The following is a 13367-nucleotide window of genomic DNA, read 5'->3' on the forward strand; positions in this document are numbered from 1 at the left end:
ATTTTGCCTGGTTCTCACTTAATAGCAGGAGGTTAGCCTTAGGATAGTTCCTGAATATTCTCGATTTAGCTGGGGGTCCAGGTTTTATTTTTACTTTAAAGGAGACCATTTTGTAGTCCGACCTTACCAGGGAAGGCATTACAATATGGGGTGTGCAGCACTCTCCCACATTAGTGAGGACCAGATCCAGTATGGTTGCACCCCAGATCCAGTATGGTTGCACCCCTTGTTGGTGTATTGATTACCTGGTCCAGGGAGTCTGTTTACAAAATCTAGGAATCTCTGTGCATGTATGTTTGATGTTGTATAGGATTCCCAAGTTAACAGTGGGGTAATTAAAGTCACCCATCAATATGGTATTGGGTTGGATGGTTAGTGTTTCTAATAAGTTTAAATACATGGTATGGGTTTCTTGGGTTATACAGGGGACTTACAACTTGCAAGGAAGTGGTATTGGATGTTAACCTATGATGATTTAAACATGGAGTAGCCCAAGTGCATTGCCCTATTTGACCAGCCTTGAAGTATATTTATTTTTGACGTAAATAGAGACACCCCCTTTAGTCCCTGCCTGTGAAGAAGCTGGTCTAAATGTGTGGAAGGCATTATAACCCTGCACTGTTGGTGTGCTGTCCATGGCTTTAAACCACATCTCAAAGACCTCACAGACATTTCAGCTTGGGTAAAGGTTCTGTACACATAAGCAACAAGTTGGTCCTCTTGTACAATGACTGTACAAACACCAAACTTTGAAGCATCACATGAAAGAGTAACTGGATTTTGGATGTCATAGTATCTGACAGTAGGTGGACTGGCAATTCTCTGTTGCAGGACATCAAATGCTCTCTGGTGTTGCTCTAACCAAGACCAAGAGACACCTTTATGTGTTAGCTGTCAGAGTGGTGCTGATACTGGACTCAAGTCTGGAATCAACTTGCCTAGGTAGTTGACCATGCCAAGAAAACATTGCAGGGCTTGAACACTGTCTGGAGCTGGTATCTCAAGAATGGCTGTTTGCTTAGAAGGGTCTGTTCATAAGCCTGAATTGGTAAATGACCAATATAAATGACTTCTCATAGCCTGAATTTGCATTTCTGTGGATTCAGCTTAAGATTCACTTGATGTGCCCTTTCCAGAACTTTTCTGAAGTTTCTTGTCATGCTCTGCATCATCATTACCTCCTACTAGTATGTCGTCAACTATAATAGCACAAGGATACCCAGAAAAAAGTTACTCCATTGCACACTAAAAGACTTCACTTGCAGAATTTATCCCAAATACCCTTCTCTGAAATCTGTACTTTCCAGTACTGAAAGTGGTTAACAACGAAGATTTCTTATCAAGCAAAATTTGTCAAAATGAACTCTGCATCTAAAACAGAAAAAAAAAAACAGTGGCATTTGGCACAAGAGCAGCGACTTCGGGTCTACTTTATTCTGTCGAAAGTTAAAAGGGCGAATACAAATAGAGCGACATGTAAAGAGCAAACCACGAATACGTCGAAAGAACGAAACCATGAAAAGAGAAGTGCCGAATCGTCATAGTTGGCCTGTCTGCGGTATAGCTCAGTAAGGTAAGTGTGCGATCGTTGCAGACCTTAGGGTTAGGGTGCGGGTTAAGGATAGTGCATAGATAGCTGTGTATTTGGGGTTTAGTGTAGGGTTAGCAGTAGGGTTTTGGTGGTTTAATTTAGGGTTAGAAGTAGGGTTTTGGTTAGTGTATGTATGTATGTGTTTTTTTTATTGTGTTTGGGTAGGTAGTGTGTTGCGGGCAAGTGGGTTGGCAGACTAGGACTGTTCAAGGTTTTAAATTTTGCGGTTTAGTACGTTCAACATATTTGCATTTTGCTCTTTGTGTCGTGCTATTTGTATTCGCCCTTTTAAGCTTTCAACAGAATAAAGTAGACCCGCGACTTCAACTGTATGCATTGGATGATTAGGTCTTTTCAATGCCTTTTTCAAATCTTGTAGATCAATACATATTCTGATGTCGTCTGAGCTTTCCTTATGTGCTATCACCATGGACAATACCCACTCAGTCAGAATTGATGAACCTACTGGACAAACCACACCTTGCTGCACCATTTTGTCTACTTTAGCTTTGACTCTGGTCTGCATAGCTAATAGCTAGTGGAACTTTTCGGGCTGGCCTGATAACTGGACTGATATCTGGGTTTAACTTCATGGAGTATACAACTAGAAGCTTGCCTAGTTTGCCTTCAAATAAATCAGCATAGGTTAAAAAAATAGACAGGGCAAAATTAGAATAGTGGTCTTTTAAGTTAACATGGTGGATTTCCTTATTAAATGAAAGCTGTCCCATTTTCAAATTGTCTGAGCTCTAATAATGACCGGACGTGCCTCTTGCCCACATAAAATAATAAGCTGTAGCTTCTCCCAGCAGAGTAACATGAAAGCATCACTGAGCCTACCATCAGAATCTCTTCACCACCATAAGCAACAAGCTTTGCACAATTTCACCAGCATATACTCTAGCAAATGTTTCTGTAGACATAACATTGCACTTTGAGCCAGAATCAACTTTGAGCTCTATGGGTTTGTCATTTATCTGAACAGTGCAAAATATTTAATTCTTGGCCCATTACTGTACTGCATTGACTGTTTCACTAAGCACTGACACACCATCAACATGAAAAGCAAGAGACCCTGGGGCACTGCTTTCTAATTGATCAACTAATTTCTTAAAAATGTTCCCTTTTAATAAAAAGAATATGTGGCCTTTGATTTACAAAATATTTTGAAATTATTCCATTTATTTCATTTGTGACATTGTTGACCAAAAGCTAAGAATTTCTCTCCTTTAGATTCATAACTGTTACCACAATTATGACAGCTGCTAATGAAATTTGGTATATTAGGAGTGGTGGCAACCATGAATTATTTTGATTTTGCTAACTCACTCTTATGCTCCACTAAGGCTTGTGACTTCTGGAACTAGCTAGAAAGCTCTGGGGTTTTCCTGTGGGTGTTGCAGGAGATATAGTTGCTGCCATGTGCTTGGGTTGGTTTCTTTTAACCATGTGCTGCATGCTATTAATGTGAGCTTTAGAAGTTACTGGAAACATGCCTTTCAAATTGGTAAGCATATTCGCATGCTTCTCTGTGAGCTCATATCGGACAAATCTCAATGGCCTTACTCACAAGTAAATCACTGTCACAAAGCAAAATCTTTCTTACAGCATCATCTTTAATACCACACACAAATCTGTCTTTTTTCAACTCACCCCTTAAAATGACCAAATCTGCATGTTATAGCCATATTTCTCAAGTCAGTTATACATGTTGCAAAAGTTTTGCCAGGCTTTTGATCTCTTGTGTAAAATAAGTACCTCTACCTTGTAATGTTGGTTTGGGGGTTACACATTTCTCTAAATTTATGTTTTCAGCACTCGGGGCCCTCCCCTTGACTCAGCTGGTACAGCAATATGATGTTTTTTCTCCCTCTCCTGCAAAGATGGCAAGTGCATATACAAATGAACATTCCCTTTCAAGGGCTTCTGACCCAGCTAAATTAAGCAGAATGAATGCCTTTGTAGTCATTTTTATCAGAAGATGCAGCCAGAATGAAAATGTCGTACTGTTGCACAAACACTCTCCAGTTCTCTGCAATATCATCAAACACAAGTGGACCAGGTTTTCAAAATCAGTCTGCCTTGCCAACAAAGTATGCACAAACGCACTGAAAATATGGCCCTTGTAATTACATACAAATAAATTGCCTCTGCAGCTTGTAGTAACACTCAAATACACAAACTCTGAAATACTGTACTTTGCGAAATATACTCTGAAATGGCTATATTTGAGAAATAACTTTAATGCAACACTGTGTAAACATTTGAACACTTCACACACTTCTGATAATTCAGACAGCCTTATTTAATATGAAAACATTTGTGAAAAATGCAGTAGTTTCTCACTGTTTAATTAGTTTGATGCAGTTTTGACTTTACTTCAAACATTTCTGTAGTAATTCAAATGACATTTCAACTTATTTTTAATATCATTTAAAGCGTTCTGTATGCTTCGTTTCATATTTTGTGAATAAGAAATAGTTTGAGCAAGGTTTAATATCTGAAATTCGTATCTGACCTGTATTGCAAATTATATCTGCAGAAGGGATGGACCACTCCTGTATATACCTCCAACAGTAGTAGCTAGATGCCTCACAAATTCAAAGTGGAAAAACTGGAATTCTTTCTGGCCACAAGTCATTTTAACCATGCCTCTTCAGACATCATGTCTTTTAGACATCTCACTTTTGACACCATGTCGCTCGTCCCTTTATACATAGAAGATAAGCAGGCAGGATAGTTTGTTTATGATGCTTTATTACACAGAAACATACCAGGATGGATAGCATCATCATTAAACATAAACAAACTGATTAACTCATTCCCTCTGGTACAGCTCTTTTGTGTGTCTAACTCCTAGTGGGCATGGCTTAAGCTTTTAAAAAATGAAGTTATTACTTTACAGTTCCAGAAAATTCTCATTGAGAGAAGTCAAATATCAATACAGTTGTGTCTGCCATCACATATGCTTCAAGACAAAATATCCTGGTGCCTTGTACGTAACATGGTTTTGGAATTATTAATGCAAATATGAACGATCAATATTTGACACCTAGAGGAGCAGTAGGAGTTAACTGCAGAAGACGCCTGGAGGAGCACTAGGCTGTCAGACAGAGCTTACATACATACTGTGAAGATAAGTGAAGACTGCCAGCCTAGCTAGATAAAATTTTATATACAAGTCATTTGTAAATATTAATGTAAACCACAGGCTTGTTCTCTTACATGTGAAAAGACTATTAGATTTTGAACTGAAAAAAATGTAACAAGTGCACTCTGCTGTAAGAAAGCTGATAAGTTAAGCATTGTGAGATTCTGTGATCTAAAAGTCTGAGCCAAGATGTCTAGAGGGAGGCATTCTGCCTATTGTTTTGAGGCCAGAGTTAATGGCTAGAATTTACATGTATAATTTATTTTATTGCTCGGGCTTCCTGACCAGCTGCAAGATAAAAAGGGCTATTAACCTCTGAGTTTCTGTTAGCCTGAGAACCAGAAAGAAATTATGTAAATCTGAAATGAGTCAGTGGTACTTTTATCAATTTAAGGAGAGAAAAATGAGCATTTAGCATGCCTTGAGAACATCCAACATCACCAGCACTGCCTGTGTTCTATATGCAAGTTTATTTTACAACTGTGTTTTCTCTCAGATATAGCTAGGAACTAGGAAGATTAGATTATTTTTTTTCTGTATTGATGTCAGAACTTTTCTACTGTGTTATTTTAAGTATTTCTCTGTGATTTCTGAACTCTTGACTAGCACTGTGTAGTAAGTATTGTGTTTTTATTATTTATTATTAAATATTTTTAAACCTTTCAACTGTGGCTGTTTTGTGTAGAGATAATTTAAACTTTAAAGTACATTGCATGTATATAGTGATACTGGCTAAACCACTCCAATAAGCCTTGACTGTTCAGTTGCACTTACCATTTGAATAATATTGTACAGTATAACTGACCATCCTTTCATAAGGGCCTTGTAGTAGCTGATCAATATTTGTGGGTGGTGACAAGTGGTACTACCGTACAGTTTGGGTAAAAAGGGCACAAGCTGGAGAACCTGTGCCAGCCTTCCCCAGGAGTGTCTGTGTGGTTGTATACAACTCTTATCTCAAAGTGTGTGCGTGTATCAGCTACTTGGGCAGGGACACAAAGCACTGGTTGGACAAAGAGGGTGCTGGAGGTTTTAGCTTGCCCATTAGGCTGAGATCTAGACCCTATAGCTGTGCCAATGGGAAGTCTTCTTGGGGACCTGGAGAGAAAGGGAGAAACCAGAACCAGACTGACTGATCTCTATATGCTCTTAAGGCAAATTGTACTTTACTGTGTGTGTGTATTTGTTATCCTTTCTCTATTATGGACGCCCCTCACTGGCGTTAGTGGTAAAGATTGAGGCTCCTTGATTGATGGGCCAAGTGCACTGGCGTCACACAAATATATGCTTACATCGCAGCTTACTACAAAATGGCAGTCAGACTTGCACATGCACAGTATTTATACACTTGTGCAAGCCCTTGGATAGCTTCTTAAAGAGACATACACACATTGATCTACAGTGACCAACTAACTCGTTTAACACACTGAGATCCAAAATTGGTCTCCAGTCCTGTCTTTTTTGGAACCAAAAAGAACCTTGAATAAGTTTGGGATCTTATCTGGTCTGGTGGGACCTCTTGGATGACTCTGAGCAATTGCTGAATGTGAAGTTGCTGACTCCCTTTACTGACGAAGGCCAAAAGAAAGGGTATAATATAACCACTGGTAATAATTATTTGCACCCAAATATCATTTGTTATACTTAGCCAGGCTGTTTCATGCAGGGAAAAATTACCCCCAACTTTCTACAGAGGAAGACAATTGGGCCTACTTTCAGAAGCCCTGATGGGGCCTATCAAAGTGTCTCAATCCTGTATTCTGTGGGCCTCTTCTGCCATGAAGGAGTCTTCTGTTAACATTTCCCCCTCTGCCTCTGGGAGAACCAGTTCCACATGTGTTGGGGAAAGGAACTTGAGATTTTTTGAACAATATCTTATAGCCCCCCTGCTGATTCCTAGAAAAGGTTTGCTGGGGGGGGGGGGGTTGAAAACGTACTCCAATAGCAGAAAGTTTCCCCATCTTTTTCACACTTGGAGAGGGTTTCCTTTACAGTGAGCCTAAAAAGCAAATATCCATCAAACAGATCATTGACAAATGAAGACTTAAAAGGCTCCATGAAGTCACACAGGTGCATCCAGGCTGGTCTCTTCATAGATAAGCCTGAACTCACTGCCTGTGAGGCACCTTCCATTGTGTTGGTGATAAGCCTCATGGATGAGTTCACAACTGATTGTAAGATATTCAACTAGGGAGCTACAGAACTCTGGACCTCCCTCCACAGTGATCCTTGCTAGCGAGCTGGAAAGTTCTTTAAGTCCCTTTGCAGTCTTGTGAAGTGGGCTACGTAATTCAGAAAATGCATAGCAAGTGTTGCTGAAACATGTACCCACTTCCCCAGTCTGCCCATCACCCAAGACTCTCTGTTAGGGGGATGGATGGGCGAACTCTTTTCAGCGAGTTCCTTTTTAGTGGCTGCCACCACAATCATGGCATCAACTGATATTGCCCTTACGCCAGTACTGCCTTTCTACTGGAGGTGCCATAATTTTATCTGGTCTCTCGGGAATGGGATTGGTCAAATCAGGTTCCTGCCACTTCCAACAAATTAAATCCACCAATTTGTCAGGAGGCAGAGTCACCCAGGAAGTAGACAGGCCAGTCTTGAAAGTTTCCAAGTATACAGACTCCTCAGGAGATGGGCTGTGGGCATACCAACCACCCTTTTGTTTCAAGACATCAAGAATGTCTGCAAAGGAGATGTCTTTGATGGCAATTTGGGAGACCCCTCTACTTCATAAAAGCTGTTATCAGTGGTGCGGGAATCTTCGAATGAGTCTAGGTGTTTCCTCTTGCACCAGCTCTTCCTAGGGACTTCATTGGTGGGGTAAGTCCTGGGAAATATCTGAACAGCCAGGGATCCCAAACTGGAAGCTGTGGGACAACTGTACCCTAGGCGTAGAATGATGAGGATCATGTGACAAGGTCAGTTAGGTGGACACAAGAGGAGGACCCACCTGATCTGTTGTGACAGAGAAGACCCTCTTCCCTACCACAAAAGCTGACCTCCTGTGGGAGAAGACTATCAATAGAGCAGAGAGCAAAAGTCTCTGGTTCACTGGCTCCCCCTTCCCCACAGTTTGTCCACCTAAAGAGGAATTTGGAACTGAACTATCAAGATCCGATGCTCTGAAAGGAAAAGAAAACTCTGAAAATCTCAGAGTCGATCTACCCCCCCCCCCCGATCCGACATGAAAGCTTTGGCTCCAAGAGCTGTCTGGATCCAAACACATCAGAGCTGACGAGCGCAAAGTTATTGTCGGATCCAAAGACACCAGTAGTCTTCTTGGATCAGACACAGATGGGCCCAGAGCACTCGGATCAGAGAATTGTGAAACCTCAGGTCATGTCAGAGAAGGCGTGGACACTGGAGGGAATACATGATCTGATTGGGCCAGAACCATAACAGCACCCTTCTGAAGTTGATCTGTGAATAGTTCCCTCACCATACTAGCCACGTCTGCCTCGTTAAGGCTCCTAGTAGAGCAAGAGGGCACAATTGAAGCAGGCCTAGAGTGTCTCTCTAGGAAGGGTGAGGGCACCCTAGACAAACTGGGTCTATAGACAGCGAGTAAGCAGTCCGAGGAAGAGGCTTCAGATCCAAAGCTGACTTACTCAGAGTCTGACGACATGAGTTTTATTGGCTCAGATGGCTTGGATGCCATTGGAGATGTATCTGACCTCAGCACCTTTTTTTTTGTCTCCGACGAGGAAGGCACTACAGTCGATCTCATCGTTTGGAGTGGTCCCTATGCTCGGAGGTCAAAGGTTGAGCTCCAGCAATAGCCTATGAAATAGCTGAGGGCAACAGCCCTTTCAAGATCAGCTTGTTCGTACTCTTTGTGAGGACCTGAGGATTAAAGGCATCACAGATGCCATACTGCTGGTTGAGGTGATCCAGTCCCAGGCAGTATATACACAAAGAATGCCCATCTGAAAAAGGCATCTTGTGTTCACATTGCCTGCACTTTTTGCAACCTTTTTCAGACATGTTCCAGGGAAAAAAAAAAAGATATTCCACATGTAGAATACAACTCTTACAAACACATGCAGCAAAGAGAAATAACATTTTTTTTAAAGGAAGAAAAGAGAAAGAAGAAAAAATACCAACAATGGTAAGCAAGAATACCAGAAAATCTAATTAGAAGAAAGAGGGTAGGCAAATATATAAACAATGGCAACTAAGAGGACCCAAAAAAGGTTGTGAAAGGTCACAGACAATATGGAAAAGGTTTACACTAAAAAAGGGATAGAAATAATGGAAAGAAGAAAAGTATAATCCAAGAAATTTCCTTATTCCTCAAAGAACACTCAAGAGCTATCTGCAACTACATCTGTTTGTGAAAGCAGCAAACAAGATCTGAGGTGAGAGGGGACCAGGGCATTGTGGGTAGGAAAGAGCTTGTGAGTTTGTAGGCTTCTGCAAGCTGTAGTAACAGCAGAGTCAGATCAGAATCCCATACTTTGAGGAAGAATAAAAATTTACATCACATACCATCTTTTGCTAATTGTTAGTTTTTGTTTTTTTTTTTTTTATTTGAAGGGCTTTCATGTTAGATAGACTTACTGTCTCCTTCGGTTTTCAACTGAATGTACTGTAATGAAAATGGGCTACAACTATGCTAGACATCGCACTAATCAAAATAAAAAATAAATAACTTCTTCCTAGGGCACAAAGCTAACCTGAAGGTCACTCAGTGCTCTTCTCCTCAAAGAAAACTACTGACCTAAATCTTGCTTAAGACCCTGGACCATTGATGCTGCAAGCAGAACAGCAATAGTGTTACCATGAGCAAACAAACAAACAAAAAAAAAAAGCAACATGAATTTAAGGGTGTGGAGTTGCACTGAAGCCAAAGTCATGGTGGGCAGAACAGAAGGACAACTGAAAGGCAGGAAATGTACAATTCAACATACTGCACCATAAATATCATACTTCATATCCAGAGACGCTCCTCACTTGTAAATTATACAGGTTGCCTATTTATAAAAGCTGATAATCCTAGTCATATTTATCTTGTCTACATCATGCCATGTGATATTAATTTTGTTCTTGCCTCATCCCCATGCAACCTCATACAAGAAAATAAAAACAACGCATCTTGTAGATTAACAACTACATGTAAGGAAATTTAAGGAAACTGGGCAATAACAGACTCTCAAAGGGATACAATACCCTGATCTGCAGCATGTGGTTGTCTTACACTCCTATTATAAAAAGGATAGGAAAGGCTCTAGACATACCCAGCACCCACAATTCCCTGTGAAAATGTTCCAATGCACTTAAAAGAATACATTACTAGTTACCTAAAGAGAGTTAGTATATGATCCACACCATACACTAATGCACTGTCATCACCATACAACAAATCTGCCTTGTTCCTGCTTGGAAGAGATGTTGCTTCTTCATCAAGAAGATTCAAAAATGTCTTCACAGTTTCTCTGCCACAGTATGCAGTGCAATGATTTATGGCATAGGACTTGGGCTGAAATGCAAAAATATAACCACATTAATAAACATGAAAAACTAAAAAAAAAAAAAAAAAAAAAAAAAAAATCAGTATAACATACTGCATTAGCAAATATGGAAAAAAAAGGAATTGTTCATAGCAAGATAGAGCATCAATTGTTTGCTAGCACACTTGTGAACAAGGAACTCAAATGCCCAGTGCCATGTTTGCCATTACTGATGAGTAAAGACTCATCCAGCTGTACAGTAATGTGAAGAATGCGATCTATCATGTGTATTTGCTTCATGACATCTGCTGCACGAGTATCAAACTGTATGAGAGTGATACCTGGTGGTGGTTAAACCCCAACATGTACCACACTTCCACCTAGCTACCATCACCCAAAAAAGCACTACTATAACTCTCAAGCACCAGTAGCAAATGGGGACAGAATCTCAGTGTTAAGTTAGTTTACAGACTAATTAAAAAATGTATATACCCGTAACCTTCCTGCAAACAGGACACTTCAACAAACTGTCTCAGTCACACACTAGAAATTACTGCAACAATCAGCTTTACGGATTTATTAAGGGAAGCAGAAAACAGACCTCAGAAAATTGGTTTGATAAATTTCAGTAATAGTACATAAAAAAAGTGTATTATCAAGTAATGCCAATGGAGGGGATTAGGGTGGGGAGATGCTGTATTAATCTTTAGATAAGTTGCCAATTAGAGTGGAAGAATGTCACCTCCCACTGAAGTGCTCTGCACTCCAAGAGCAAGATAAAACTAAAAATTATGTACTCACCATAACTAGGCATCTGTGTTGTCCATTTTCATTCTTCATCAACAAACAGGTTACTGATCCAATCCTCTGATCCTATTAGGCCACATACTATAGACTTTGGATCTAACTCTTGAGCTCCTCTCTCTACTCATAATGCTCTAGTTCTTCCTCAATACCTCAGATCAAGTGTGTTGCCATAAAATCCCTATAAATTAGATAGAGAATATATTTTGTTATTTGTAGATAAATGTCCACGAATATAATACTCTAAGGAAGCCAAGAATAAATGGATGACCAGGTAGGCTGCCTTAATAAAGATATGGTGGGATGTCGGTGAAGAAGCTGGGCTACCGGTAAAGCCTTGAGAAAGGCTGTGCATACCCGAGCGCTTGTGGTTGAAGGCTGAGTAAAGCCTTTAGAAAGGCTTCGTATACAGGTCATAGTTCCGGCTGGTCAGGTCACCTGCTGAGAGGAACCGCTAGTGTGACAGCTAGAAATCAAAGATGAAACACACAGAAAAAACAGGCAAAACAACATAAATGTGGCTCGGCTAAGGAGCTCTGCTCGACGTGGTGGCAAAAAAATCAACGTAGTCAAAGTTCAGATTCTAGAAGGTCGTACTTTATTGAAGTAAAAAGTACCAGAAGTACAATCACCATCGAAGCGTAATTCCTTAATGGAAAGTGTGATCCTGAGGATTTCCTTTTATAAGAGTACCTGGGGGTGTGTCAGTGGGAGCCAATCAAGTGTGGGTGAAAAAACCTTTATTGTGATTGGGCACGCCAACTTGACATCACACCTTACAATCTGTTAGGTCAGATACCCTGAGCCAGCTCATAAGTGGTTAGTAGATTCACTCTAAACCTACAATAGTTAAGTTCGGAGATTAGCTAAAATTAGCTAAAAAAATGTAGTTAACTAAAAATAGCTTATTATGCTCTTTTAGGTCGTCCACCATCCTGACGAAGATTTCGAAAAGTGTAGCTTAACGATGTATTTTACCAGCAAGGGTTGATTTTTTTTTTCCAGCAAGGCAATTTTTAGTTAACTACATTTTTTATTTTATTCGTGGACATTTTTCCTCCTCTGCATAGGAGCTTGAATACCTAGGTCCCACAGACAATCATTTTCCTGCTGGTTATTTGTAGATAAAAAGAAAATGGTCTTTGCATATACAGGTGGTGTATCATACATTCTGGAAGTCAAACAGTCCAAAACCAAGCCGTAAAATCTTCAGGTGTTGCTCAAAAAGTGCAGTACAATCCAGTAAAAGTGTAAAACACAGGTTTAATCCAAGAAATACAATACAATGCAGTAAGCATATAAGCCCTTTTGTTTTAAACCCTTTAAAACTTCATCAGATACAAGCTGTAACAGTTCTAGAACTTCACTGGTCATGTGATCCTTTTGAAATTTTAAAGCAACGTTCCCCTATTATACACATCCCTCAAGAACATTATATAGATATAGATATATATATATATATATATATATATATATATATATATATATATATATATATATATATCTAGAGAGAGAGAGAGAGAGAGTCATTAAATTCATGCCCTAGTATACATGCTGTCTTAGTTGTTGTGCTATTAAAATTAGTTCATATGGTTGTCATGCACAGTAATCTTTATAAACTATTGATAGTAATAAAAAAATAAAAATACCAGCAAAATATTTTTATAACAATTTTCTCCCATGCTTTTAGTTTCAGGATGGGAGCAGTACTGACAGTCATTTAGTCCTGGTTGCCTGTATGCCTCTAGTTGCAGTTGCCATTTTAATTCCTGTTGCTCCAGTATTACTGTCCAAGCCCCCCCCTCCCCCACAGCTTTCTTTCTACACTCTAATATATTAAATTTAAAAGCGTGGTCAGAATGTTCACTTAGATGCCTAAACAGTGCATTGGTGGTTCTTTTTTAATTTTGTATAAATGTTCATAAATACGGTTATGGAGCATTCACTCCATTTTTCCCAAATAAAACCCATCACATCCCTGACATTTTGCGATGTAAATTATGCCTATAGTGTTACAGTTGTATTTATCCTTTATGTTTAATTTTCTTCCCTTTGGGTTGATTTGAGTACCCTCAAGTATGTATTTGCATCTCCCACATTTTGACATCCTATTAGTTAAAGCATTTTCACTTTCCTTTCTGCTTCAACCAGTTTTTTATGTTACTGCCTCTTTTATAAATAACAGTGGGCATTACCCACTTTCCAGTAGTACCCAACTAGGGTATCCACTTCTTTATAACTAGAAGAGGCTATCCATCAGAATTATTAAATGAGTTAACATTAGAAGTTACATCTAAAAGAAAAAATGGATTTTATCAATATTTTGACAAGGAACTTACAAAATAGGTAACTAGCAGTACTACTG

At 39.5% G+C, this 13367-nt stretch overlaps 1 protein-coding gene across 1 annotated transcript in view; it reads right to left on the reverse strand.

Annotated features, from left to right (window-relative positions):
• The window catches only part of LOC122814932 (PARP1 binding protein), a 929076-nt gene that overhangs the window by 307853 nt on the left and 607856 nt on the right, over positions 1 to 13367 (reverse strand). The window contains exon 7 of the mRNA XM_044087194.1: positions 10049 to 10227. Within this exon, the coding sequence (XP_043943129.1) occupies positions 10049 to 10227 (179 nt within the window). The remainder of the gene's footprint in view (positions 1 to 10048; positions 10228 to 13367) is intronic.

This window comes from Protopterus annectens, chromosome 11.part0 (assembly GCF_019279795.1).
Source record: "Protopterus annectens isolate FY-2018-M chromosome 11.part0, PAN1.0, whole genome shotgun sequence".
Classification (NCBI taxonomy): domain Eukaryota; kingdom Metazoa; phylum Chordata; order Ceratodontiformes; family Protopteridae; genus Protopterus; species Protopterus annectens.